At 40.0% G+C, this 27,378-nt stretch overlaps 1 protein-coding gene across 1 annotated transcript; it reads right to left on the bottom strand.

The window, feature by feature from the left end:
* Gapvd1 (GTPase activating protein and VPS9 domains 1) lies at positions 1-26,720 on the bottom strand. Its single transcript, XM_073079211.1, has 32 exons — positions 26,147-26,720; positions 23,563-23,786; positions 19,342-19,509; positions 17,873-18,085; positions 17,146-17,329; positions 16,356-16,550; positions 15,726-15,835; positions 15,005-15,145; positions 14,282-14,499; positions 13,797-13,908; positions 13,118-13,259; positions 12,686-12,792; positions 12,298-12,406; positions 11,703-11,826; positions 11,186-11,286; positions 10,548-10,646; positions 10,375-10,442; positions 9,950-10,058; positions 9,440-9,537; positions 8,002-8,166; positions 7,269-7,724; positions 6,808-6,944; positions 6,362-6,539; positions 5,908-6,019; positions 5,221-5,447; positions 4,292-4,437; positions 3,671-3,760; positions 3,266-3,380; positions 2,305-2,452; positions 1,693-1,806; positions 894-1,055; positions 1-141 (listed from the first exon to the last, which is right to left on the bottom strand). Exons 1-31 carry the CDS (start codon positions 26,438-26,440, stop codon positions 909-911), a joined length of 4,851 nt encoding a protein of 1,616 aa, XP_072935312.1. The 5' UTR covers positions 26,441-26,720; the 3' UTR covers positions 1-141; positions 894-908.
* Positions 26,721-27,378: the final 658 nt, after the last annotated feature.

Here is a 27,378-nt window from a genome sequence, read left to right as displayed (position 1 = left end):
ATTCCAATGTGTAGTGAACATGATTTTTAATAGATAAGGTATATTTTGGAAGAGATAGTCCATTTAGTACATGTAAGTTCACAGCGAGTGGCGGCGCTGGCGGCGCGGCTGCGGCCGCGGCGAGGGGAGGTGCGCTGATCTCTGAAATACAATAAGTTATATAAGACATGTTCTTGAGACATTTTAAAATTGAATTCACTGAAATTTCTACTTAAGTATGGAGGTTAATCATATTGTATTTGTAGTCAATTTAAGGAAGTTTGCCTCATGTTTTTTAAATCAGAACAAAGGAGATTTATCTATACAGCGACAACCGAGAGTACTAATTACAGCACAGAACAGAACGGAACAGGAACGGCAGAAGGTTGCTATATAGTATCAGCCCCGAATAACGTCACACCATTTGCGCCAACGTATCTCAGACTGAAATATTTAATTTGGTGCATGGGCAACAGCGTGCCCCGCGTAGTTAGTTCATTTACAGTGATATACTGATCACTTCATCCTTTTTATCCGTATGAGAACGTAAGTTAACGACATAGCTCTCAAAATAAGCAAGCTGAAGTGGCCATGGGCTAGCCACATAATTCGTAGGACAGATAACCGATGGGGTAGGGAGGTCCTCGAATGGAGACCACATCTTGGCAAAAGGAGTACAGGACGCCTCCCAACCAGGTGGACTGATGACCTGAAGCGGACGGCGGGTAACCGCTGGATCCAGACTGCTCAAGACCGGTCGGAGTGGCGCAGATTAGGGGAAGCCTATGTCCAACAGTGCACTATTAAAGGATGATGGATGGATGGACATCCTTCTTAGGAAACTCTAGATTCAGTAGTAGATTTAATGTCTGATGCAATATTATTGTAGTCGAGGAGAGGTAGTGTGTGTTCACCAGCGCGAGTGTGCGCTAGGAGTCCGGCGGGTAGTCCATGGTCTTGATGTGCGCGACGGCGGCGCAGAAGTGCGTCCACCAGTACAGCGCGTCCGCCGCCAGCGCGCCGCCGCCCAGCGCGCCCACCAGCTCCAGCGTCGACAGCAGCGACGGCGGGTTCACCTACACCGACACACACACACAATATATTTAAAGCCCGCTCAACGTTCTCGCGAGAAAAGTACGAGAAACGAGAATGTGGAGCCGATCCGAATCGGGCTTTTCTCGCGTTCTCGCAAGATTCTCGCGAGAATGTGGAGCGGGCTTATCATACTATTCATTCTTACATACACTGTATTAACGCGCGGTCACAGTTACGTCATTGCCCGCCTAGCATGTCATCACCGATATAAGAACATTATATGGTATCCTAATATAGCTAGTTACGTCACATGAAGAGGAAGGAAAAGAGATAATTAATTGCGACATGGCATTACAACAAAAAAGATACGAATAAAATATGAGAAATAATTTAAACATATGTAGTGTTATAAATAATGCTAAAGATTCTTACGTTTATCTTTAGAACGCATTTCCTATGCAACATTTATGTAGGAATAAAAAATAATATGTTTAAAATTATATACATTTGCATGACACAACTATTAATAGATTTAGTAGTTTCCATTCCACAAACACAATCGTTCCCTACATAGATACACATACTACAATTATCAAAATATGTAACTATGATGTACTATAAAATAAATAAATAAAATATGTAACTATTACTAAAACGATTGTACTATTAAAATCTTACCTTGATGATGACGAGCACGAGCACGGGCGTGAGGTCGTCGGCGGCGGGCGCGCTGCCGTCCGACAGCGACAGCGTCGCCATGATGCTCGACACGCAGCGCATGATGCACGCCACCTGACGCACACGCACGTGGTCATATGTATTCAATACAAGATAAAATAAAGCAGCAAAGGAAAGTGTAGTCCATTTGTTTGATAACTTTAAAGCATGCGTTACTATTCCAGAGGACAAAGTTGAAACGGTTCGTGGAAGTGTCATTGCTTTTTCTACTTATCAATTTTTAAATTGATATACGGCATCGTTTAATTAAATAAGTGAATCAGTTTTGCTGTAAAAGCACCTACCTATAACATTAATAATCTTATCTTTAAATAACATCTAAAAAGTTAAATATTTTTTTAAATAAAAATTACTATGTTATTTTTATTCATTTTCTGTTCAAAGATAGCACAAGAAACTCGTCGAACTCAACGCCAGATAATATTTTCTATGAGCTAACCTTGAAAGCATGCAGAAAAAACAATAGAGAATATAGTTATATTAGACATTATACAATTACTAATGTAAAGAGTATAATATATATAGTAATGTAACCCCAGCGGCGAGGGTTACCTTGTCCCTGGGCGTGCGGTAGACGGGCAGGTGTCGCAGCACGGCCTGCGCGTGCGGGAAGGGCGCGGCCCAGGCGTGCCGCGCCGCCACGCCCACGCGCGCCGCGCTCGCGCACGCGCCCAGCCGCCGGATGTGCTCGCTCAGCACCCTGCGCAAACAAATTTTGAAGCTGGTAGAACCCTCTGAGGTTCGGACTCCGGCGGCACCACCGTCACACCTATTTCTGCTTCATTACAGCTGTGTCGATCGCTGCTGTGTTCCGGTTGAAAGGTGTGGTAATGGAGACATACTTTTCCGAGGCGTTCTTCAGGAGTACCGGCGCATCTGTGGTCGACGTCAGATAGGGATATCTAATCCTATCTGAGGTTGATTACAGAAATACATTGGCGGCAGTAGCCACTTACCATAAGGTGGACTGCATGCTCGTCTGCTACTCCTATATTATAAAGCAAAGAAAAAAACCATAACACGATACATGACGACGTCCATAATAGTCCATTAAATATGATAAAAGACGATAGCTGAGTAGACGAGTAGACTTCGACAGAAAATAAGCAAATATTTAAAATATCATTTCATGTCTTTGCTTTCAATGACAATACTTACGATCTCTACACTTATAGCCTCAGAATGGGTTTCTCAATGTCGTATATATGCCACTTACAAAGAAGCGTACACATATACCTGGCCCAAACAAAAAAATAAAATCACAATTCAAATAATTTTCCAGACAGATTGAATCTTTGTATGGTGATTACCGTATGTACTTTCTACATATATTATGGTGATCATTCGGTCACGCGACTTCTCATTCATGCTATATCATGTAGTACAACATAGAGTACGGAAACAGTGCTGGAACATGGCCATAGTTTAAATCACTTGGGATATTAGTGTATTTATGTAGTTTGTAGATATTATTATCTGTTAGATATCTGTCTTTTGTGTGTGTAATACTGACTGGTCGCGCGCGATGTCTCCGTCGCCGTTGGGGAAGAGCACGTGCAGGTAGAGGCGCGCGAAGGCGGCGCGCTCCACCGTGATCTCCGCCATCTCCAGCAGCGTCGGCGTCGCACCTGCCAAAATCACACATAATTACATTTAACATATTGGCTTTCTCTACATTTTTGTATAGCCAAAGAACATGACATTTATTTGGCGTTAAGTAGTCCTTGCATGTCATACGATATACCTCATAAATAAGTTGAAATGTCTGCGATCGCAACATAAATATGGTTAATGTCAGATCAGCAGCATAAACTCTACTATTATAAAGCAAAAATGCTCGTGAAGTATTTTCGCCGACAAATCACGAGAAGTATAGAACTACAGCTTCCGGTGACATTAGTACAAAAATGATGTTTACCTTCCCATGATGGGTCAGCTTTCACTTCAGCAGTAATGGCTTTGATGCTGGCCGTCAGTCTTGTTGCTTTCTCGTCCATTAATTCACCACCTATATGCAGAAATATAAATAAAAAAGATTTTGTATATATTGCTTGAGTGAATATATGCAAAATAATAATCCGATAAGGTATGTAGATGTTTTAGTGTGGAAATGTTGATAAGATCTAGGTAATATTCGTGGAGATAGTGATCGGAATGGGGAGGTTAAGGTGGTGATTGTAACAATAATGAATGGTGCTTGTAGTTGTGTAACACGGATGATGGTGGAGTATTACTATGATCAAAGCCGTTGAACTAGCGAAGGAGCTTCAGTGGTTGGCGTGATAAAGATTTTGGTGGCTTGTAGGTGTATCCGTCTTAGTGGTGGTGGTGGAGTTACCGTTGATGGTGAGCATAACGTGGTTGGGGTGGCGTTGAAGATGGTGTTGGGTTGTAGGTGTATCAGTCTGAGTGGTGGTGGTGATGGAGTTACCGTTAATAGTGAGCAGCGCGCCGGCGGCGTGGTGGTGTCGCGCGGTGGAAATAAAGATTTAGGTGGCTTGTGGGTGTATCGGTCTGAGTGGTGGTTGTGTGTGGTTACCGTTGATGGTGAGCAGCGCGCCGGCGGCGTGGTGGTGGCGGGCGAGGCGGCGCAGCGCGTTGCCGCGCTCCAGCTGCTCCAGCACGCGCGCCGCCGCCGCCGCGCGCGCGCACGCGCTGCACTCGCCGCGGACCGCCTTTATCTGACTAAAGTACGAGAACACACGACATATTGTCTCACCAACGGAATTGTTAAAGTATTGCAAATTGTACAGATTTCTGTACAATTTGCAATACTTGTTGTTCGTCGTACTATATGAACCAAAATATACAGGGTGAATTTTTCAAATGGGCCTTCAGGGTCAAATCAGAAACTATAAGGATTAGCGAAAAATGCTGAAAGGAGTTACGAGGCCAATTTTGATATAAAACTACATCATTAGTTTTTTTTAATATCTTTAAAAATGACCTCGGATAGGGTGAGCCGGCATTGACTACTTTAAATGGATTTAATGCCAATTTAAGATTTTTATTAATTGAAAAAGAAGCTAAAATCAATTGATTTAAAGACAAATAGACATTGACTCTAGTTAAACTTGCTCAAAATGAGAATTTATACTCTACTCATTGTAAATACATCATTTGACGATATGCATTGCTCAACTGTATGAAGTGGCTCTATTAGTCCAGATATTTTTTTCGACACCTTGTATATCAGCATTACCCCTATAGTATATAGGGGTCATGGTAAATCGACCGAGAAGCAACATTGTACCGCAACAGTGAACGCTGAATGACACATTGCCGCACCACGCACGTACTGCAGCTACATAATATATAGCTGAACAGTCCGCGTAAAACTGCTAGTCCGCTCTGAATATAGAAATGAATCGCATTGCCACAGCAAATCGTATGCTACACCCGGTCGCAACAACATCAGAGCGGAGTAGCAGTTTGGGTCGGACTATACATAAGTAGTGTTGTACATACGCGTGCAGGTCGTGCAGCGCGTGCGCGAGCGCGGCGCGGCAGGAGGCGAGGTAGGCGGCGTAGGGGCGGCGCGCGGCCAGGTCGGCCCGCAGCGCCGCCGCCAGCCGCGCCGCGCGCGCGCCCGCCGCCGCCAGCGCGCGCGCCGCCGCCGCGCCGCCCGCGCCCCCCGCGCCGCCCGCGCCGCCGCCCGCGCGCACCCACTCCACCAGCGACGTGCTCGTCACGCGCTACACACACGTACATATATAAATGAGGTCTCCGATAAAACATGATATACGGACGCGGATCAGGCGCAGCGATGCTCTGTAGGAAGAGTATCATTTTATCTGGAAGCGCAAGTAAATAGCAGTACTTCAAATCCGCCGCGCAATTATCATAAATCGTATAAATTTATTAATTTCCTTTTTTTGTAATATTAAACTATAAAATATACCAAATAATAGATGTTTCATTAGAAACAAAATGAACACTAAACTTATTATATTTGAACTATATTTAAAAAAAACAATTATTACACTTAATTTTAAATTAATAAATATTTTTTGAAACACATCACAATGTGGTAATTTTAGATCAAATTAATATATGTGATTCAATCAAATAAATTAGGGCATCATATATTGAAAAATCGGAACTTCCCAAGCAAAAACGGTAAATAGACGCATATCAGTATTAAAATGCACTTACATTGGGCACGTATTCAACGCAATGACAGTCAGAGCTTGCGAGCACCGTGCGCAGGCGCCGCTTCATGCTGTTGAACACCTCGGGGTCGTTCAGATCCACCACGCCCTCCAACCTGCGCATGGGTAACCATAAATAAATTATTAAATAAGACAAAGTAGAGTACTAAAACACAAAGATTTATTAATAATCCACGCGACTGTAACTCTTTCATTTTTCATTGTTTACAAAAATTAACAGGAAATACACAGTATTTCATTATACTACCATTCGGAGATTATATGCGTTTTTTGTATTATATTTAAAATAAAAATAAAATTAAAACCTACAACTTCACTGTGTATAAATTAAGACACAAAAAGTAAAAAGTATGAAACAAGAAAATATTCCTAGTGATGTTCACACAGAGACTGATAATGCCCATGTTACCCTAAGTATAAAGATGTAGTAAGATCACCTGTCCATTTCGCTGTTATTAGTGAGGTCCGAGAGGCGTCGCTGCGTGTGCGAGCGGCGCTTGTTGTCGGAGGCCTTGCGGCGGTACTTCGCGAGGATGTCCTCCGAGGACTCGCCCGCCACGTCCACCACGTCCGCGCCCTCCTCGCTGCGGAGCTCCTCCTCCGACACTTTTATATCTATGACGAACAGGAATTAACGTGTTGAATAAGGACCAAATATTTATAAATAAGTATGGTATGCTACGGATATAACGAGGGCTTGTTTGCCAACTTATATTAAATTATTAGTTAAATTTAAATAATAGTCTGGTATCCCAATACACGTAATGATATTTTAAAGTACACGTGTTTCATTATTATCTGTCAGTAATTAGTAGCCAGTAGTTTATTGTAGCTTTATGTTAATACACCATATTATATAACAAAATATACTATATAATCTTACCGCCATGATGGTGGTGTGATCGTCCCTTCTGACGGAACATCTTAATCTTGTGCAGCAGGTTGCCGCCGGAGCGCTTCACATTGTTCTTCAACTCGTCCAAATTGCCCACTAGGCCGTCTTCACCGACTATGCGTCGCCTGTACACAAGACAAAAATTGCAACTTTTATTTTTAAACGTGGATATATTACATATTAGTTTACATATAGTTCATACATAATTTATATCTAGGTCGTTCGAACTGGATGATTTAATGGATACCATTTATGCTAAACAAGTATTGTATGATATTATTTTATTACAACTACACACTAAACTAATGCATGGTAAACCACGCTTTCCTTAAACAGCGTTATGGCTTGAACGCTTTTCATTCCGAGAAGATACCAACAGTTTCTCAATGACAAATTGATTATTATGTAGTATATTACTAAGCATATTCCAATGGCGATATTATACAAACCTCTGCGACTTCTCAGCGGTGGCATCGAAGCTGATGCTCTTCGGTATGGCACCAGTGGAGGCGGTCTTGACGGGCGGCGGGCTGACGCGGCGCTCGGTCACGATCTCGGAGTTGACGTCCTGACTGGACGAGCGGTCCGACACCGACGTCTCCGCGCTGTTCACCGAGAGCGTGCTCAGCGACATGTTGCTCGCCGTGTCGCGCTTCTTCTCTATGCGCGACGAGCTTATGTTTACTATGCTCGTGCGGATCTCCGACTTCACGATGCGCGAGGTGAGGTTGTTGACGAGGTTCGCGGAGGTGGATATGGTCGCGGAGGACATGCGCGTCATCAGGTCGGATATGGTCGACCTGGACTCGTTCTCCGGGCGCTCCGTGTCGATGCCGGAATCGAAGCGTCTGTCGTATTGAGACACGGAGAGCGCGTTGAAGGAGCTCTCGCTCGAGTTCAGTGACCTGTTTTAGGAAATCAAGTCAGTTACTAACAAAACAAGCATTTAAACTTTCACGAGCCTGATTAACAACATTAATTATGATATTTGACAACATTGATAGAAAATGAATGGTATGGTAGAGCAAACATATCTTTATTGGGTGGTGCAAAATTTCCTAGAAAGTCCTTGTGAACCTAATGTATAAAAGTATCAATTAGATTTCATAATAAAAAAATAGTTTACCAGTTTACTACTATCGCAACCGAAATTGTTCACGTATTTTACGTATAAACCCGTACCTATCCATGAGGTCGTTCTCCATGTAGTGTTTGTGCGAGGTGGAGGGCATGTGGTAGCTGTTCTGCGGCGGGAAGCTGTCGTCCACCCACTGGCTGGTGGCGTCCGACGGCGCCGAAGCGACCGCCGCGCCCTCCTCGCCGCGCTGCTGGCTGGGCTCCCCGTTGCTGCTCACACGCATAGATTAGTAAAAATTACTCACTCCTAACAAGATAATGTTACCAGTTTTGACAAATGAAATTGTCACTTTCATCCATTTTAAAATATTTAAAAATTTAGTTTTTAGATCATTTACGAATGAAACGATATTTCTCTGCACTGTTTCTTCGATTTCATGTTTTTGCATCACTTAACTGCGCATGTCGGAATTGTTCCGCGTAAATGACACCATGACAGCCATTAATTTTTTTTTTGTTTGTATAAAGTACCAAGTGACTAATAGGCACTTTATATTAATTACGATCTAGCCAAATTTATGACTAATGAGTAATTCTACGCTAACTTAAACTGCTAAATAATCATATAATGAAGGTGGCGTCCTCTGACACTGCACTTCTTTGTTTTAAAACATAAGGGAGTAAACACATTGTTCTTGTGTTCTATAATGTCCACTTATCACTATTTCACTAACACTGCACTGTGTCATGTCACAAGCTCAAAGGGTTTAGTCCGTTTAAGTCTTCTCACTAGCCACACAGCCATTAAATGGCTGACAGAATTGTGAGCCGTTTAAGCCATTTAATGGCTTTCTTCAATTACAATCTATGGTCACATAGTACAAATACAATTATCGTTACCATTGGTGCAAAGAACTTTTTTTTTTTTTATAATATAAGAGTAGCAGACGAGCATGCAGTCCAGTAAGTGGCTACTGCCGCCCATGGACATCTGTAATAAACCCCAGATAGGATTAGATATTCCTACCTGAGGTCGGCCACAGATGCGCCGCTACCCCTGAGGACTAAGCTGGAATGCCTCGGAAAAGTCTTTCTCCCTTACCACACCCTTCAAACCGGAACACAGCAGCACCTAACACTGCAGTTATTAGGTAGAAATAGGTGTGGCGGTGGTGCCGCCGGAGTCGAACCACAAAGGGTTCTACCACCTTCAAAAAATTAAATTCAACAATTCAACAACAAAAGTTTTTAAAGTTATGTAAAGTCTACCGCACTTGGCCAGCGCGGTGGACTTTCGCCTAATTCTTCTCATTATGAGAGGAGACTGTGCCCGGCAGAGGGACAGTAACAGGTTGATAATGATGATGATCACGACGTAAATTCGATACTTCACTTAAAATACATTTTATTCTAAATTTAAATTGAGAACTATCAACATTATGTATAACAAAATTTACTTTAAAATATTCCCATATTTTTTACTGATTGTACATATTTTAAAAGGCGCGAGGGTCAGAAATTAAATTAAAGATAGTCTACTTACCCATTCTGTGGTACAAATTCGAAAACATCATTGTTTAGTGGCGCAGGCGCGGATGTGCTCGGACTCTCGGGTGCAGAGGTTGCGTAGCACGTCATCACCTGATAAATTTAAAATGTTCAATGACAATTTTTAATGTTAAAATATTAGATCGTATATAATACCTGTCATATACAAAGTACCTTATCTCTAGTTCTTATTATTTTTAATGTAGGCCGTTTTTGCGAAATCTATTTCATTTTTATTTAAATTGCATATTTAATATAATCTAGTTATGTGTAACTTTTAATTTTTTGATGTTATTAATTAGTGTAATCGTCGAAGACCTTTCTAAATAATTGAAATAAATAATAGTAAAGAAATACTTAAGGAGGAGTGTCTACTAAGGAACTCTTCTATGATCGCGTTTTGATTGGATAACGATCCTGATGTTCAGTTTTTGTTTATGATCAGGTGTAAGATAATATATTTTTTACGAAAAGTATGGATCAGAAGCTATAGTGATGGTCTTACCGGGTACCCGTTGACGAGGATGCTCTTGCGGTTGTCGGCGACGTGCGCGAGGTCCAGCTCGCCGCCGCGGGACAGCGCCGCCGTCGCGCTCAGGTACCCGCCGCCAGACCTGCATCAACACACGACGTTACACGAGATCGTTGTGTAGGCTATATGAATCTTTTTGCTCAAAAAATAAGACAGATACATATAAAACTGCATACAGAATATTTTTATGCAATTGTTGAAGAACATTTCTAGTATTACCCACTTAGTTCTTAAAACTCCATCGCTATATATTAGCTGCCTAAAATTGAAGAAACCTTTTATCCCTAGTGTCGAATGAAACTTGACAACATCGAATAGAATTTTAAAGCTTGATGTGAAAGAAAGTTAAACTAACAAATATTCAAATAATTAAATATGATATACTAGGATTATCTCACCTGTTAGGTAGATTGGGACGCGACGTGTGCCTGGGACTACCAATATCCGGTCTCTTTGCACTGCCATTCTGGAAACGAATTGTAATAGTAATTTACCACATATAAAATGTTGATCCAATCTTAAATAAAATTGATAATATCAAAGTATTGTGATAATAAAATGTGGAGTGTACCTGCAGCTTGACGGGCGTGCAGTCGTCCTGCTGCGAGGGCCGGCGCGGCCACGACGTGTCGGAGCGCGCCGCCACCGACACGCAGTCGTCCGTGTCCACCTACACGCACACACACCTCAGAAGTTAGTCATATATCAAATAAAATTAGACATTTCTTTCTTTATTATTTATTGTACGTTATTGGTATGTAATATGATAAATAACAAAGTGTAAATTTCAAGTGACTATCAAATTTATAAATAATTATAATTTTTAAAAAATTTGCATTTATTTGCAAAAAAATAAAAGTTTTGTTTTTCTTAAAAATTGAACTCTTACTAGTTATACTATTTATGTAATATTTTTAACACTCTGTAGTGTATGTGGGTAAGTGTATATTTTTATCGAACGCATACGTCACTACTGTCATAAGGTGAGGTGAGTGCCGGCTGTGAGTAAGTCTGTGCGCGACCGTCGGCTCGTGCGGACGTGATGGGGCGTTACGAGTCAAATAGTATTGCTATCAGTATCTAGACCGGCCATAGGAGGAATTTTTAGCTTTATACGTCAAAATATTATAAAGATATCCAAAATTCATTGAAAACAAAGAATACGTATAAAAAATTGAAGATTATCCTCCTATTATCTAGTAACAATACCTCTGTATTTCGGTCGCTGTCGGAGGCGAGCACGTCCATGCTCCAGGCGGACTCGCTGGCCGTCTCAGACACGTCAGGCGCGTTTGTGTTGTTCGCGTTCGCTACGAGGGTTAATATAAAATTTATAAAATACAATAGGTATTATTAAAGGTGTAAACACATTAAACATAAAAAGTCCTTCAAAATGTATAAGTTCTTGCTAGCTATAGATTTGTGAAAAAACGCATAGCTACCTATGTCAAGTAGAAAAATTGAAAATAAACATGGGTGGTCTGTAGGATCGCATGATTATTCTTCAGCACAAATCTCTTCCCACCAAGCCTTTATACTCTACCTACTGTAGAGTTACTATTTCATATTTAAGAGGCGAGAATAAGATTGAATAAGGGAGGGGGATGTGGGCTTTCGGATAAGTAACAAACCAATGACATACGTTTTCTTCTAACAATTTACAGACCTCAAAAATAAGATAACAAAGTCAAGACAGTGAAGAGGCAAGATAAGGTTAGTGAAGTACCGTGTCCGGCGGGCGCGTGCGCGTGGTCGCAGGAGTCGCCGATGGTCTCGGAGTCGGACGCCAGCACGTCCGTGCTCCACGTGTCCGACATTATGCTGATCGTCTCGTCGCCCTCCAGCAGCTTCTGTACCACACGTAAGTAAGTAAACATACCATTTTCCTTGCTACAAATCTTCTATGTTTCCAATTTAAATGTGAATAGGTTCAATAATTAACATAGTGAATTCCAAACATAAAATCAAAATCTTTTATTTCAGAATGATTAATAAAGAACTCTATCATCGCTTCGAAGGGTGTATTATGAAATATGTGCTATTTATTAAATGCAAATTTTGATTGTATGTAAATAACAGCTGCTGATTTCCTTACAACTTGTATATGTATAACATACCTTAGTTTATCTTATTGACTTGTTATTTAATTAAAAACAAAAACTCAATATTTATAAACAATTAAATAATTAGACTATAGGTTATTTTTCGCTATTCCCATGGTCCTGTTGACCATAGGAATAGCGAAAAATATAGCGTTTTAGTGTCTTATACACAGTTTTAGTGTATTAGGAACTAAAACGTTGTAATACAGATGACATTACCCGTATCTCGAACTTGCAGAACTTGTCCTCGATGTCGTTTCTGGTCTGCTTCAGCAGCTTGGCCTGCGCCGCGCTGGCCGCCTGACTCACCGGCGCGTTTTGAGTCACCCTAATAATCAAAGTAGCTCATTGTAAATAAATATCCTATAAAAATGTTTGAATTATTTATATTACATGCAAAAATATGATTATATTAGCAACCACATATGTATTACGAATCTACAATAAACTACTATCTACAAGTACACCATACCAGCCACCCTTACTATATACCATTACATTAAATATGGTCAGACAGCCAGTCAAATAAACTCGTGTATGTTGCCAATAAACTAGATGTTGGTAAGGAGATAACTAAATTTAGGTAGATGGCCGGAAGAGGGGTTACCTTCTAGGCGGTGCGTCGCCGGCCGCATCTCCATCCGTCACCTGCGACGATGGCGTCTCCCGCCCAGAGATGTTCGGGCTGCCGCGTCCACTCACGTTGGCTGACACCTGCATACAGAATCATTTTACATTACCACCTTTTATAATATTTTATTCATTGTTGTTTTTTTTTACTTTCATATAAAAATATATGGCGATTTTACGCGTGAAGGTTTCCGTTACAAGAGATGGCTTTATAAAAATCTGAATACGCTATCGAAGTTTCTAAAATGTCATTTATAAAAACTGTAAATTCAGCCATTCGTAGCATGGTTGTCCTCAGACATGGTTACCTAAACTGCATTCACATACAAACCATATTCCATACAAACTAACCAAAATAACTTAACATAAAAATCTTCCAAGTAAACAAACATAAGTAGTAGTATATTACCATATCGGACAAGTTGTCGTTCTGGTCTTCTGTTTCGAGCTCGAGGCTGGAGGTGACGCTGTGGTTGGAGGCCGCCTCCGACACCGCCTCCAGGTTGTCCGACGTGTTGCCCAGCGACACCTCGTCGTGGGACACCGAAAACCTACGCGACGTGGACGTAAAGATATAGAATAAAATGTACGTACTTATAGTGTAATCTTCACGGAATGATGTATGGTCCGCTTTTAAGCAAATGACAATTATTGTGTTATTTTAACACTATTTATTCGGCTGCGGAGGGTAATGTTTTTTAAGCGTATGTATGTCTGTACATCTCTAATGTATGCCAAAGACTGAGACATACTTACAGAAAGTATGTCTCAGTCTTTGGCACGTTTAATAAGCCAAACGGCTTGATGGTATTCAACATATAAGGTGTTGTTGAATTTGTCAAAATTGTGGGAATATGTTTAAACAAGTTAAGTTAAGTTTTCATTTTTATAATAATTCACTAGTTATTGCATTATGTAGCTTATTTTGAATGTTTTGAGTTCAGATCTGTTTATTGTTGGTAGGTCAGAAGTGATTCTATGGGTTTGTACGTACAAAACGTTTATTTTTTGTACGTACCAAGCAAAGTTTTGTAAGTAAAGTATGTGTTTGTTGTTGTTTGTACGTTCCAAGTGACCTAGGTACGTACCTAGTCCGTTTTTGCACGGGAGCAATGTTGCCGGCGGCGGGGGTGTCGTCGGCGTCACCCGCTTCCGACCCGCCGTAGTAACACTCCAGCACCTTCGACTCTGGTACCAGACCTGCATTCACAACATTATTGATAGTATTTTTTTCATATTTAAGTTTGACATTTGAGAGGTATTTTATATGCGACAATTTAAAAATTTAATTGTGCTACAATTATTTTAAAAATATTAGTCTAGTAAGATTTTCTCTAAAATAATTAATATGAAGTCTTACGATCTAAATATTAAACGTCCATAAATTAACATTAATGAGTGTTGTAAAGTTTATTCATAGATTTCTATACTATTTCTAACGATTGCACAATTATGTTAATTCCAATTATTTTTTTTTATTTACATACAGTTCGATTATTTACTCTATAGTATTCCTACGAACCAGAGCTTTTACCCAAAACTTATCACAACCCTTGTCAGACAGAACACTCACCAACATAATCCTGATCCTCGGTCGTGGCCAGCTTGAAGATGAGCACCTCGGGGTGCTCGAGGGGTTCGTCGCTGCCGTTGGGCTTGTCGTCGGGCAGCGGGGAGTTGACGCTGGCGCTGCGCGGCAGGCGCGGCTTGCCCACCTTCGCCAGGATGCCGCGCCGGGAGCTGTGGCCGTTCTCTGACGACGTGTCCTTGATCTCCGCTTGCTGGCTCGGTCTACGACGTCATGGATAGGGTGTGACTATAATTTAGTATCGTATGTATACGTAGTAATGTGGTATTTTACTGTAAGAGTTAATTTTACTTAATGCTGTTTTTCGATTAACACAATGACATAATTTGTTGTAATTAATTTTAGGTTTCAAATTGTCTTCTGATACATGGTTGACAATAAAGAAAGTTAGATATCTCTCTTAAATGCTTCATGCTCGTTCTTTAACGCCGCCCAAGATATAAAATAAGTCGCTAATAAGTCGACGAAAAACAGTCTTTCAATCTTCCATATTACATGAATTTTTGGCGCCCTGTAGAATGTGCTGTAAACCGGCTACTGATCCAAGGCGGAGCGATTGCGGCCTGCGTATCAACGGTTTCCCACATGCGGCGTACGGGTTACTTCGTTGATGCTCCCCTTGGAGATATATTTTTTCCATTCTCCTATTGGTGGTAGGTAATATACTTTTTCCTTTCTCCCCTTAGTTGGAGGTGTTGTGTGGTATACCTGAGCGCGGCGAAGTCGGGCATCTTGCGCAGCAGGTCGTGCAGGCGCGCGCGGTAGTTGGGCTCGCCCGTCTGCAGCAGCGCCGCCAGCCGCGCCGCGCCCGCCGCCTCGCTGCCGCTGCTGCTGCCGCCCGCCTCGCCGCTGCACGGAACACACACTTTACTATGTTATAGTCCGCTCCAAACTTCAAGTCCGCTCAGTTAATGCGCACAGGTGTCAGAGAGCCAATGCGGTTGAACATAACTACAAGCATATATTCCATAGCAACGAAAGCGCACACTAACGCAGCTATGCACCCGGGGGCGAGTGCGGGCAGCGTAGGGTGCGGGGGGGACCCACTCTGTCTTCAACTCGCTAATATCTACAAATTGCTATTGCGACACGACTCGTTTCTATATTCGGAGCGGACTAGCAGTTTGGCGCGGACTCTAATTATGTAATATATCGCCTATATATGTACGTATAGCATCTCCATATGTACAGCTTGTAAGGAATACAAAGTTAAAAGGCATCGGAATTTGTATAGGGCCTACCTATACCTACATTGCATCATTTCTTCGAAAGACTCCTTAAATCGGCGATTCCACTTATTATTACAGCAGCTTTATGAATAATTTACACAGGCTACTAACTTGTTCCACCCTCCATCGATTCACACTGGAAGAGTATGGTGATGTTTCTTCTAAACTCAAAGGAATTACTATTATTATTAAAGAATTACCTGAATCCAGCGGCTTCAGATGATCCATTAGAACTATTGGAATTTTCTTCAGAGTTGATACTTGGAGTGTTATTGTTTAACTTTGATGAGATTCTTCGAAGGAATGTTATCTGAAAATTATTAAAATATTATTGACTTATTCTAATTAAGTCTGATTGAAAATATGAAAATTATGTTCAGCATTTAGAACCAAGTTTGCCGGCAGGCGTGAACGATGTACGGGGTGAATTTTTCATCCGGGCCTTCAGGGTCAAATCCGAAACCATAAAGATTAGCGAAACATGGTAAAAGGAGTTACAAGGCCAATTTTGACAAAAACTAAAACTGCATTATTACTTTTTTTTAAATATCTTTACCCTGGCCGGGAATCAAACGAGTTCATTTTGAAAAAAATACACCCTCTTTATTATTCCACTACCTGATAGTGTCGCTTATAAGGATCAAATTCCCGCCATTCATTAATTTAAACATTTCGCGTATTAACATTTTTTTGGCATAATGTTTCAAATCATTCAGTTATAGTTTTTATCTAATTCGGCCTCGTAACTCCTTTCAGCATTATTCGGGAATCCTTATAGTTTCGGATTTGGCCCTGAAGGCCCATTGGAAAAATTCAGCCTGTATACTGACCAGCAGGTGCGCGTCGTGCGCGGTGTAGAGCGCGACGGCGGGCTTGTGCGGCGCGTCGGTGCGCGGCGCGGCGGGCGGGGCGGCGGGCGGCGCGGCGGCGGCCGGCGCGAACGCCTCGCCACACACGCTCTCCACCAGCGACCACACGCACGACCGCTCGAACCGACCGTACAGGTCGCGCACCTTCGGCTCCACCTGGTGGACAGTTGGGATATGATTACAAGGCCTGGCGACTAGAACGACGTACGCCTAACGCGTACGCGCTCTGTTATACCGCTCACTACTAACTCAGTTCAAAATACAATATCGGCGCTTAGACGCGGCGTTAATTACGCCTAGCGTGGCGTTAGAGAATGCGTTCTGTTTGTCTTTACTATGTCTTGTCTTGTGTTTGTCTTTGTCTTTACTATGTTAAACTGTCATAGACAGAAACGGTATTAACATTATTGTCAAGAGAATTAGGCATTAAATATATATATATACATATATATATATATATATATATATATATATTTTTTTTTTTTTTTTTAATTTAAGTATAGTCCTATGACATGTTTGGTTCAGTTTTAAAAATTATAATACTATGTCTGTTTTAAACTACTGTAAGAAAAACTTCTATTCAATTCACAAGAAATTCCTAATTTCCATCTACGATTTACTTCACATAAGACTTCCATCCTATTAATAGCAAAAACAACTACTTGCGAGCTTAACAAGATTGATTTTAAGTAAACCAGATAATAATTTGGTATTCCCACTATACTATAACCCTTCAACACAGCCAACTCACCTCCTGATACCTGGCCAGGCACAGCATCTGTATGATCTGCGCGATCTGTATGAGGTTGAAGCGTGCGATGTAGGAGACGGGCACCTCAACCACGCCGTGCGCCTCCGGGTTCACGATCGCGGGGCAGATGAAGTGGTTCAGGACTAAATCCGTGCATATAGCGTGGATCTCGCGGTCTGTTGTCCTGGGAGTGGATAAAACTTGTAAAGTAGAGATTGGAAGTTTTTATTGTGTTTTGCACATTAATAATGTTGTAACAGTATCTAAACTTACTTAATAAAAAAATACTTTAAACGTTAAATTACGCACAACAGAGAGATACATCCATATTTTTAAAATTTTGCACACAATTTCCTCAACCATAAATTTTATCAACATCTTAAGTATAAGTTAAGTTCTTCATTGACCAAAGAAGGAACTATGCTTCGTACTTCGTTACGAGACATAATTCGCAAGGATGATGATGTACTCCGTAAATGAACTAAGCTTACCGACATATTTCTTAAAATAAGCAAGCTGAAACGCCCCGTTGGCCTGACTACATTGCTCGTAGGACCTATAACTGATGAGGAAGAAAGGTACTCGAGTAGTTACCACGTTAAGAAACAGGTAAGATTTCCACTCCAGAGGACTCAGTTGGTAGCTTCATACATTATCTATCTCTCGTCTATCGGTCACCGTTAAACTATACTGGTTCTAAAAACTTTAAAAAAGACTGCAGCCATACCTCGAGTGCTGTTTAAGCAGGTGCACAATCTGCTGCACGATCCAGGCGATAGTGGCGGGGAAGTTCGGCCAGTGCTCCTTGAGCGACGCGATGAACTTGCTGGCGAGGTTGTACAGCGACTGCACCGTCCACTTGCGGTAACGGGCCACCTTGTTCGAGTACTCCGCGCTGGTCGGCTGACCGAACTTCTTCAGCCGATCTGCAGCTGAGAATCTGTGGAGTATGAAGAATTTGTTTATATTTCGTATCTGGGAATCTATGGCCTATCTTATCAAATAGTTTGTGCTTGTTTCAATTGTCTTATATAACTATGTATTATAATTCACCATCAGTTGGGATTGCAGGCAAACATTTTTTTTTATAATAAAGACTATAACTACAAGATTCTTCAGTAACGAACTTGGGCAACGACGGTAGGATATTGACATGATTATGTAGAAATTCTTGATATATAATATGATAATAAAATCACGCTAGGATTGCTTAAGTCGTACTACGTATATACAAATACAAAAACCAAGATCGGAAATTTTAATTTATCGCCTTTTACATTTCTGCCTGGCCGGACATCGAATCCGGATGTTTACGTCAGACAGGTACGGAAAACTCTGCGCTAAACGTTATTCCCCTGATGTATCGTATTTTGAAAAACCGTCAAGATTAGTGTTGGATAGTTGGTGTGTATATCCTAATAATTTTATATAATATAATAAGTACTTTATTGTACATAGTGAATTAACATAATCCAGACGACTAAATTGTAATACGCATTTAAACAAGCGGTATTACGTTAGATTAGAACTTAGCGTGTAGCTCGCTAAGCCTGTAAACAGCGGTGACCTCGCGGGCCCACGTTGCATTATGAAGTTCGTATCATCTACCTATCACACGTAACATCTTGAGTAACAATTACGTAATTATTGAGTATAGGTTATGCATGTTCAGAGAAACGCAATTGCATCGAGCAAATTATATTGGAATATACGAATAAGAACGATTTTAACGATGCTGCAATTAAAGGCGCATTGTATTTGATGTTAAATGCCTACCATGGACATCTTTATCCGACCTGCAATAGAATTGGAATGCTATCTGAGATCAATCACAGATGTGTTTTACTTATAATACTTGAGGTCTAAAGTGTTCTAAACCCCTGTAACTCAGCCGATTAGGATCAATATATATAGCGGTTATGTTGTGTGTACAATATTCTTATGAATTCTTTTACTTTTTGTTTACGTTTACGAACAATTGACGACTCCCGTAACGGAGCGGTTACCACACCGGTCCGACGCGCAAGGGGTTCCGGGTACGTTCCTCGACTAGACATATATCTGAATAATTAATATATAAACTAGTTCTGGGTCGGTGTGTTTGTGGCACACACGCCGTAGGGCCGGTAATATAGAAAGCGTCTTATTTATTTCCTTCTTCCTTTTATTTGAAGTTCGCAGCCATCTGCTACTCACCTCTCCATAGCCTTATCGGGGTCGATGTCCAGGAAGAACTCGTCCTCGTGCAGCACGGCCATGACGGGCCCCTGCAGCGCCGCCACGAGGAACTGCCGCGCGGGCGAGTGCCCGTCCCGGTACACCGCGTACAGCGACGCCAGCGCACACTTGCTCGTGCGGAATAGTCTGGAACAAACGGGGTAGGAACTTAATGTATTGCTTGTATGCTTTGGCGGCTAAGGGGGAGGCGGAAGGGGCGGTCCGCCCCGTGCCTGCGCTCCTGGAGGGCTTCCAAGCGCAGTTACTAAAAAAAAATGTCGTCAGAACCAAACAATCTATGAAATGTGTATCACTCAGCGAAAAATAGGTAAACGAATCATAGGCAAATAATTCTATGACACATTTGTCTTTTCTTAAATCAAATAAACTTTTTACACTTTTGGAGGTCTCCACTCAACTTTCCGCCTCGGGCCTCCGACGACCTTAGTCCGCCACTGCTTGAATGTGACTGTATAGGAATCATATTATTGTCAGAGCGACTTAAAAATGGTATTTTAAAATTTTATGTTGAATTTAAGCTTGGCAGAACTCTGTAGAATCACTATTGCCACATCTAGTTTTGCCTATAGTACGATAGTGGGTCCGTGCAAACGTTTTGCTCTTACAATACTATTTTGTATATCTCGACATCAGTAACGTCCATCGGATACAAAAATATGTCACCTTTCGTGCAATAGAAAACCAATATTTTTTAATAAACGAAACATTAATTTAGACGTCTTAAATAATGAATTTTCTCCTTAACTACTTAATTCTCAAATCGTGAGTTAAAGAATGGCCGCATGACTCGAGAGAGATTCATACCGCTTTGTTCGTACGCTTATTGTAATAAATCAAATTATTTCTTGTATCACAGCATTTCAATTGTCCCGTCTATCGAATTGTTTCTTGCTTTAAGATCATATGAACGAACGAAGATATTTTTTTATTAATTATGTTTTCATTAAAAGTGGTATAGTCAACAGATTCTAATAAAACATAGTAGCTACGTCTGTATCATAAAATAAAATTAAAAGATTTTAATTCACATAAAACAAACCAGAAACGGAACCAACGAATTATGAGGAAATCCTAAATTAGTCACTTTATGGAAAGTATTTTGTTGATAACATTGTGTTGATGTTGATATCATCCAAATCCTGTTAAGGCGGAAGTAAAACAAGTGTCGTTTCCTGAAATGTGTATTACAGTCACTTCAAGTGAAGTCGTGTAGTTTCATTTTTATTACTTTCAGCAATAGTAACAGCAATTGAATAAATGTTAAAAAAATCTCATATGCTTACTCAATCAATTACTTTCGATTCAACTGTATACAAAGCAGTAACGCGTTTAAGATCGACCTCAGGAAAAGCCAAAACTGTTGTCCCAATATCTTTTTAAATTCTGGGCAATGCAACTTAAACATTAGTTTCCATCCATCCATTCATTACAAAAAAAAAAAGAAAAACCTCTTGCCATCGACTCTGAACAAAGCAGTAAATACTAGAATCCTACGTTACTTGATTAACCAACTTGATCGAATGCAACCATTTGCATGTGTGTTGCAACTTTCCTACTGTTCTCAAAGCGAAACCGACTGACTCCGGCTGAGTGATGCGAGGTCCGCTTTCACATGTGAACACTGATTAAGTGCCCACTTCCCTATTACACACAAGTTCCTACGTTCAACTATACTGTGCACACAAATCATATTGACGAACTGCGTGGCGGAGTGATCGCCATATCTATATGGCGCGCTGAGGGTCCCGGGTTCGATTCCCGGCCAGACAGACATCTAAAGGATCAATTTAGATTTCTGTTTCTGGGTCTAGGTGTGTATTTGTCTTTGTGTGTGTCCATGTCACCTACGACACAGGGAATCGTAGTGTGGGGGCTGTGAGTGTAGAAAGCGTTTTATGTTTTATATTGTACCCACGTTATTAGTTTTGTACATAGATTTTTTGTTGTGTTGTCAGTGGTCGCCAAAGCTTATCTTAATTTAAGTTTCCGCTGTTAGTAAAATATTATTTTTCAGACACCATATAAGAGATTTCTATTGTAAATCATGGTTATAATATATCATTATTATCATCATCGGGATAGCTATTCGTTTCCTAGATAGAACCAGCAATATTGTTATAAAAACAAAATTGGCCGCTTGGGCTATTGGCTGTAGGGCGTGCCAAAGATTGAGACATACATACACATGCTCGAAAATCATTATCCTTCCCAGTCGGGTAAAAATAACATTTAAGATTTTATTTCAGGGCTCTTTTTAAAGTTATTATGGCAAACGAAGACTGGTTAAACCAGCTAATCATATGCGAAAGTAATAATATGTTTAGACAGGAGGTTGTTATGATTATCGCTCAATGCGTCAACGTGCTAATGCGTGGAGTTAGCGCTAAATGGATGTGCACACGCCCATTTTATGACAAACATAATCTCATCTACCTTTTGGTCATGAAATTGATACGTCAATACTCCTATCTATAAATTATATCAGTGAATGCGTATGTTACAAATAGTTGAAAGTTGAATATATCGAAACAAGCAACGGTTTATGTAAGAAAAAAAAATAATATTCATTTATTAATCTTCAACATTTTATGTATCTGATAATCACGAAGATTTTTAAGGAAGCAGCAGCTCTTTGTAAAGACTTGCATAATAATATTGCTAGGTTTTACCTACTACTACGTCCTGCGGACTACGTCTTGTAACCGTTAGAGGATGTAGCCCCTATAAGGGTGTATCCGTTAGTCTGATGGTTGTACGCCCGGTCGGAGATGCGAACGGATGTTCATAAGAAGTAGAATCCGTTGTTTGATTGTATATTTATTCTTTTATTCCTTTGGGTGTAAAGTGTTTTTAAATGATATATTGCAAAAAGCACGCAGTCTGCCTCATTGCATGTCAATGCTGCCCATATTTAAATACTTATGAGTAACATGGATCCCTACCCGGACTTTTACTGGAACAAGCCTTGCCTAAAGAAGACTAAAATAGTCGTCTCATATGTAAGTCAGCCAGTATCCACACCCATCCACGGAACCGCAAGAACTGCTTCACGCACGTAATAAGTATGGCAGGTTCCGGCTTCGCTATATAAATACATATTTTCAGCTAGAATTGTCAAAAATTCCATAAAGAGTGAAAGAAGAAGGCAATTCGAATGTAGCTGTGGCAAAACCATGGTATGACTAGGACGATTGAGTCACACATAATGTTTACGTTTCAATCAACCTCTGTTCTGGTGAAATTGATAGTTAGCATCGACTCTCCCACATTCCGATACGTATTATGACGAAACAATGATCACGAAAACATTCCCAACATTGTTTGATTCTTCTAATAGGTATTATTCAGTAAAATTATAAATTTTAATTGGTCATCCAATTTTTATGTTTAATTCATAAATCCGTGGGTCTCGGAACATGAAAGTGACACAATATTTATTATTTAAGAATTCAGCCAATCCGCCTTTTCACTAGGTTGATTCATAAAAAAATGTATAACCTGTTAACCCTTGGACACAATTCCACGCAAGGATCTCTTTATAAAGTTCTTTAACATTACATAAAAATTCCTTCGTTCAGAAAATGGCTTTTTTTCAACAGATAAAGCGCTTGCGTGTTAAGTACTACATTATGTATTGCATTAGGCATCTTGAGCCTAGAAACGGGTAGATGAACCATTGTTAACAAAATCAAGTTTTCATTTTCCAAAGAACCTGAATAACTTGCTTGCTTCAGTCTGTATCTAGCGTGACATGTGTGGCGAAGGTTATAAAAGTGTGAACATAAACATGTTTATGAGATCAAACAAACCCAGATGTGTTTATTTTTTGATGAACAAGTCTTTAATTTGTGTGCCTTAGTAACGCCCAACCACCTAAAACACTTTAAATATCTTGGCCTATATAATATTTGAATATTTATTCTAAGAATATAATTTATGCCTCTCATAACTGAGAATGAAACCTAGCAAAATAGTACAAAAAATGTATATCAGATATTAGGCTCCACATGACTTATTTTCTAGGATCAGACAAAACGTTTCACGAGTAGATTAGGGCGTCCACAAATGGGGTAAATGGGGGTGGCGGGCAATTGAATTTCTATCGTTTGTGTCGCCAAGAACGGCAGTTCCTTCTCTCTGGAATATCGGTTGGCGACGCACTTTTGAGTAGAAACTTACTTCCTAGGATCACTGGAGGGCACCAGCTGGTGTTTGATCAGCGACCTGATGACAGCGAGAAGACGAGTGCGGTCCGGCGGCGACCGGCAGCTGCCGTACAGGCCGGCCACCAGTGACGACGGCAGCGTCGGCGGCATGTGGTCCTCCCCGAGGAGCAGGCACAGCGCGACCAGGTGCGGTGTGTCGCGCAGCCATCCTAGCAGCTCGCCGACCGCTGTAGCCTCCTGTAGAGAAGAAGATCGTTTAGTGAAGCATTATCAAATCTATAAGTTATTTGTCTGTCATTTGATCAATCCATAAGGAAATGAAATTCTTTTTTATGATGCACTTTCTATTAATTCCTCTGGGGGTTTTTAAAGTTAGTGCAGATATATTTATTAAATGGTTAGAGAATTTGTTTAAAAGTCTTCTTTAATTCTATTAATCCAAAAATTTAAAGGTTTCCTTTGAAAACATTATGAATACACAAAGACTAGACAGCAAAATGAACAAATATGTATGTTTTGTTAATTTTCCACGTGTCCTTCTCCACTCTTGGTTAAATGTCCTCTTAAAAATTCAAAAAATTAATGAATATGTCCTACAGGCGGAATAAGTCCACCATCGGACGTTCAAAATCTCATGTAATATAGAAACATGTCACAATAAGCTGTTAAACTAAACTATATTTCATCATCTCTTGGAAAATAAAGTTTAACTATGAATGTATAATAAAAGTAAGTAGCAGCCACATTATAAATGACAGTACAATAATAGGGACAAAAGACATCTCATTCACATACAATGTATGTTTAACTGCCAGCCTCTAGCTCCATTGTTTTTGTGCATCCATATTAGCTACCACACATATAGCATTGTAATGTTTCTAGCAAAACTATAGGTATAACCAGTGTGATTAAAATTGTTTTGAGTATGACAAGTTTTTAAACTTTCACTGGCACTTGCAGTTTCTATAAAAAACTCTAAATAAAATATGGTCTTTGCTGTCTTGAGAAGAAATTGAAACGCCTTACATAACTAGACTCCTGTAGAACACTCTTCTAACTAGAATACAGCAGCATGATCACTGCTGCTATATGGAACAATTTTTTGTGGTTGTTTTATTCCTGTGATAAGGTTCTACCCCCATATCAAACACTACTAAAGCACAATTACACACGATGTTTTTCATATTACAGATGTTTTTATGATCTCATCTAAACAATCTTCCTCCTAGATAAGATATAACTCAGCCTTTTTGAGTATTCAGACCATCAATATTTATATCTTGCAGTATGCATTGTGTGGTCATTGCAACACATTGAAGGAAATATTGATTATTATTACATGCACTTCCTTATTATTTATGTCAGAGGTTTTCAAACTTGTCTGCTGCCTACTTTTAAATATTTTTTTTCTAGGACCCCCCAAAATGGATAATTATTGTTTTTTTAAGAGTATGATTTTATATAAGAAAAAGTAAAAAGGTTTATCCTTTAATAGTCATCTATCTCCAATATAAGTAGAAGAGAAAAAAACAATTAGAATAACAATTTGACCATCAACCCTTGAACAGCTTCTTCAGCCCCAACTTAAGTTTCACCTGAAGGCATCTAGCACCCACAGAAGGCACTATCGCCCACTTTGAGAAACACTGATTTACATTGATATAATGGATAATAGATGCTCTATACTTAAATAGCATAAGCATTATTCATAATCATAGACTTTGTATTGTTAAAAGTTGTGCATTAATGATAGCTTCAAGGTTGCAAGTGATCAATAGATCAACATTATTTATTCATCGTACAATTACATCTAGAAAACTAAAAACAGATGTTAAAATAAAATGTTTGTCAGACAATGCAAATGCTTCAATATTTATGCAACAGTTTTTAGTACATTACAATATTTAGATTGATATTTAAACTTTGTAACTAGAATTTTGTATGCAAAAGCTAAAACTGATGGTACTCTTTGGATCTTCATTCATTACTTACTTCTCTGATGTTTAATATCAGCCTAGCGGAGTATGCTGACAAATAAGTTTTAAGAGAGTGCCTTGTGTCCTACAGTAGAGCATATAAAATAGATTTCAGTTGGTATGATCTGTTACCTATGATGACCTATGATTACCTAGAATGACCCTTGCACTACATAGTTTAGTTATATTTATTCTTTAAATAATACTATATGAAACATATTTATAGATATATAATTAACTCTAAAGCATGCTACAGTTATGTTACTGTATGGATTATATTGTTTACCTATTTCCGACTTTCATTGTATGAACAAATAGATAATTGTAGGCAATGAGTAACTCATTACTTGTACTAACTAATTACTGAATGGCATTTTAATAACTGTTTGAATGAATTATGTGATAATAAAGTGGGTGGATCTATGCAGCTGCAAATATAGCAAGTTAAGTTAAGAACAATAAAAGTTGTGTATAATTTTAAATTGTAAATAGCTCTTATCTCATAAGACAAGTGTCTCAAGGATCTTTAACATAATAAAAAGAATAATAGTGAATAAGATGATGAACTCATTGAAAATATAAAGGTTTAATTTCGGCAGAAATGAAATCTAAACAACTTACCTTGTATTTTAAGACTTTGTAGGCATCAATAAACGTAGTCCCCTCGAGCAGGCTGGCGCGCTGGCAGGCGGCGATGGACTCCGCTTCACACCTCGACGTGATCAGGTTGGTGAGGTTCTGCCGCTGCTGGGAGCACACCCAGGCCACCTGCAGCAGCTCCTGCACGCTCTTCTCCACTTCCTCATTGAGATTTTGCAGAAGCTGCCGTTCGGAATTGATGAATATCTTCTCCCTGCGGAGTTGATTGGCCAACTCCGCGATGTTCATACAGCCTTCAGATACAGGCTGCATCATTGTTACTATTCGCGATAGTACTCCTCAACAACACATAATGTTCGCAACATATAAAATACGAGTTTATGTTTTCACGTCATTTCCACATCGAAAACATAATCACTTCATTCACACAATATTTCACTACAAGTACTTGTTGCGATAATGTCTGAAATGACGAATGCCACACATGGATTATACTCGCAGACAAACGCAACTCAGCGATAGAATAATTTGCCACAATGATACAATACTTTTCTGCAGTATTCAGTATCAGTAGCAAAACTTGAGATGAATAGACTAGCGATGCGCGATTGTTACTAAAAACAATCGAATTATTCGATTGTTATTGTGTTCGATTGTATTCGAATAACTATCGAAATTCTTCGATTGTATTCGAATAACTATCGAACAATCGAAATTGTTCGATTGTTGGTCGATTGTTCGATTGTTCGTCGATTGTTCGATTGTTCGTCGATTGTTCGATAGTTCGATTGTTCGTCGATTGTTCGATAGTTCGATTGTTCGATAGTTCGATTGTTGGTCGATTGTTCGATTGTTCGTCGATTGTTCGATTGTTGGTCGATTGTTTATTACACGCAAAACTAGTAACAGCACAGTCAAGCGATACGCGAATGTTACGTAAAACTAGAACTATCGAAGCTATTTGGTTGTTGGTCAATTATTTAGTATACACAAAGCTACTAGCAGCGAGGAGCCCCCAATTTCTGTGTTTAAGAAATCTGAGTCAGTCTTATATTTGGTGGGGGAAGCGCACGTGCGTCGTGCACCCTTCCGCTGCTTCGTTGCATTCCGTTATTTAATGGTGCGTCCACACCTAGCTTCTCGCACTGCTCACTGCGCCTCGTGGCCACACACTCTCACATCCTACTCGCGTTGTTAACATTATTTTTCTTCAAAGATATAGTATTTCACCGATTAATTTTAATGTAACTATG

This window comes from Epargyreus clarus, unplaced genomic scaffold (assembly GCF_041222505.1).
Source record: "Epargyreus clarus isolate Ecla_fem2 unplaced genomic scaffold, WU_Ecla_fem_2.2 ptg000014l, whole genome shotgun sequence".
In the NCBI taxonomy this organism is placed as follows: Eukaryota; Metazoa; Arthropoda; class Insecta; order Lepidoptera; family Hesperiidae; genus Epargyreus; species Epargyreus clarus.
This window is presented reverse-complemented; position numbering and strand designations above follow the sequence as displayed.

Bases quoted from the DNA above. Each gene is read 5' to 3' on its own strand.
- Gapvd1 (XM_073079211.1), bottom strand. From the start codon at position 26,440: ATGATGCAGCCTGTATCTGAAGGCTGTATGAACATCGCGGAGTTGGCC. The intron at 19,510-23,562 runs GTAAGTTTCTAC...CGTTTGTTCCAG, and splicing joins CCCTCCAGTGATCCTAGGAA to ACTATTCCGCACGAGCAAGT. The intron at 9,538-9,949 runs GTAAGACCATCA...TAAATTTATCAG, and splicing joins TCCTCGTCAACGGGTACCCG to GTGATGACGTGCTACGCAAC.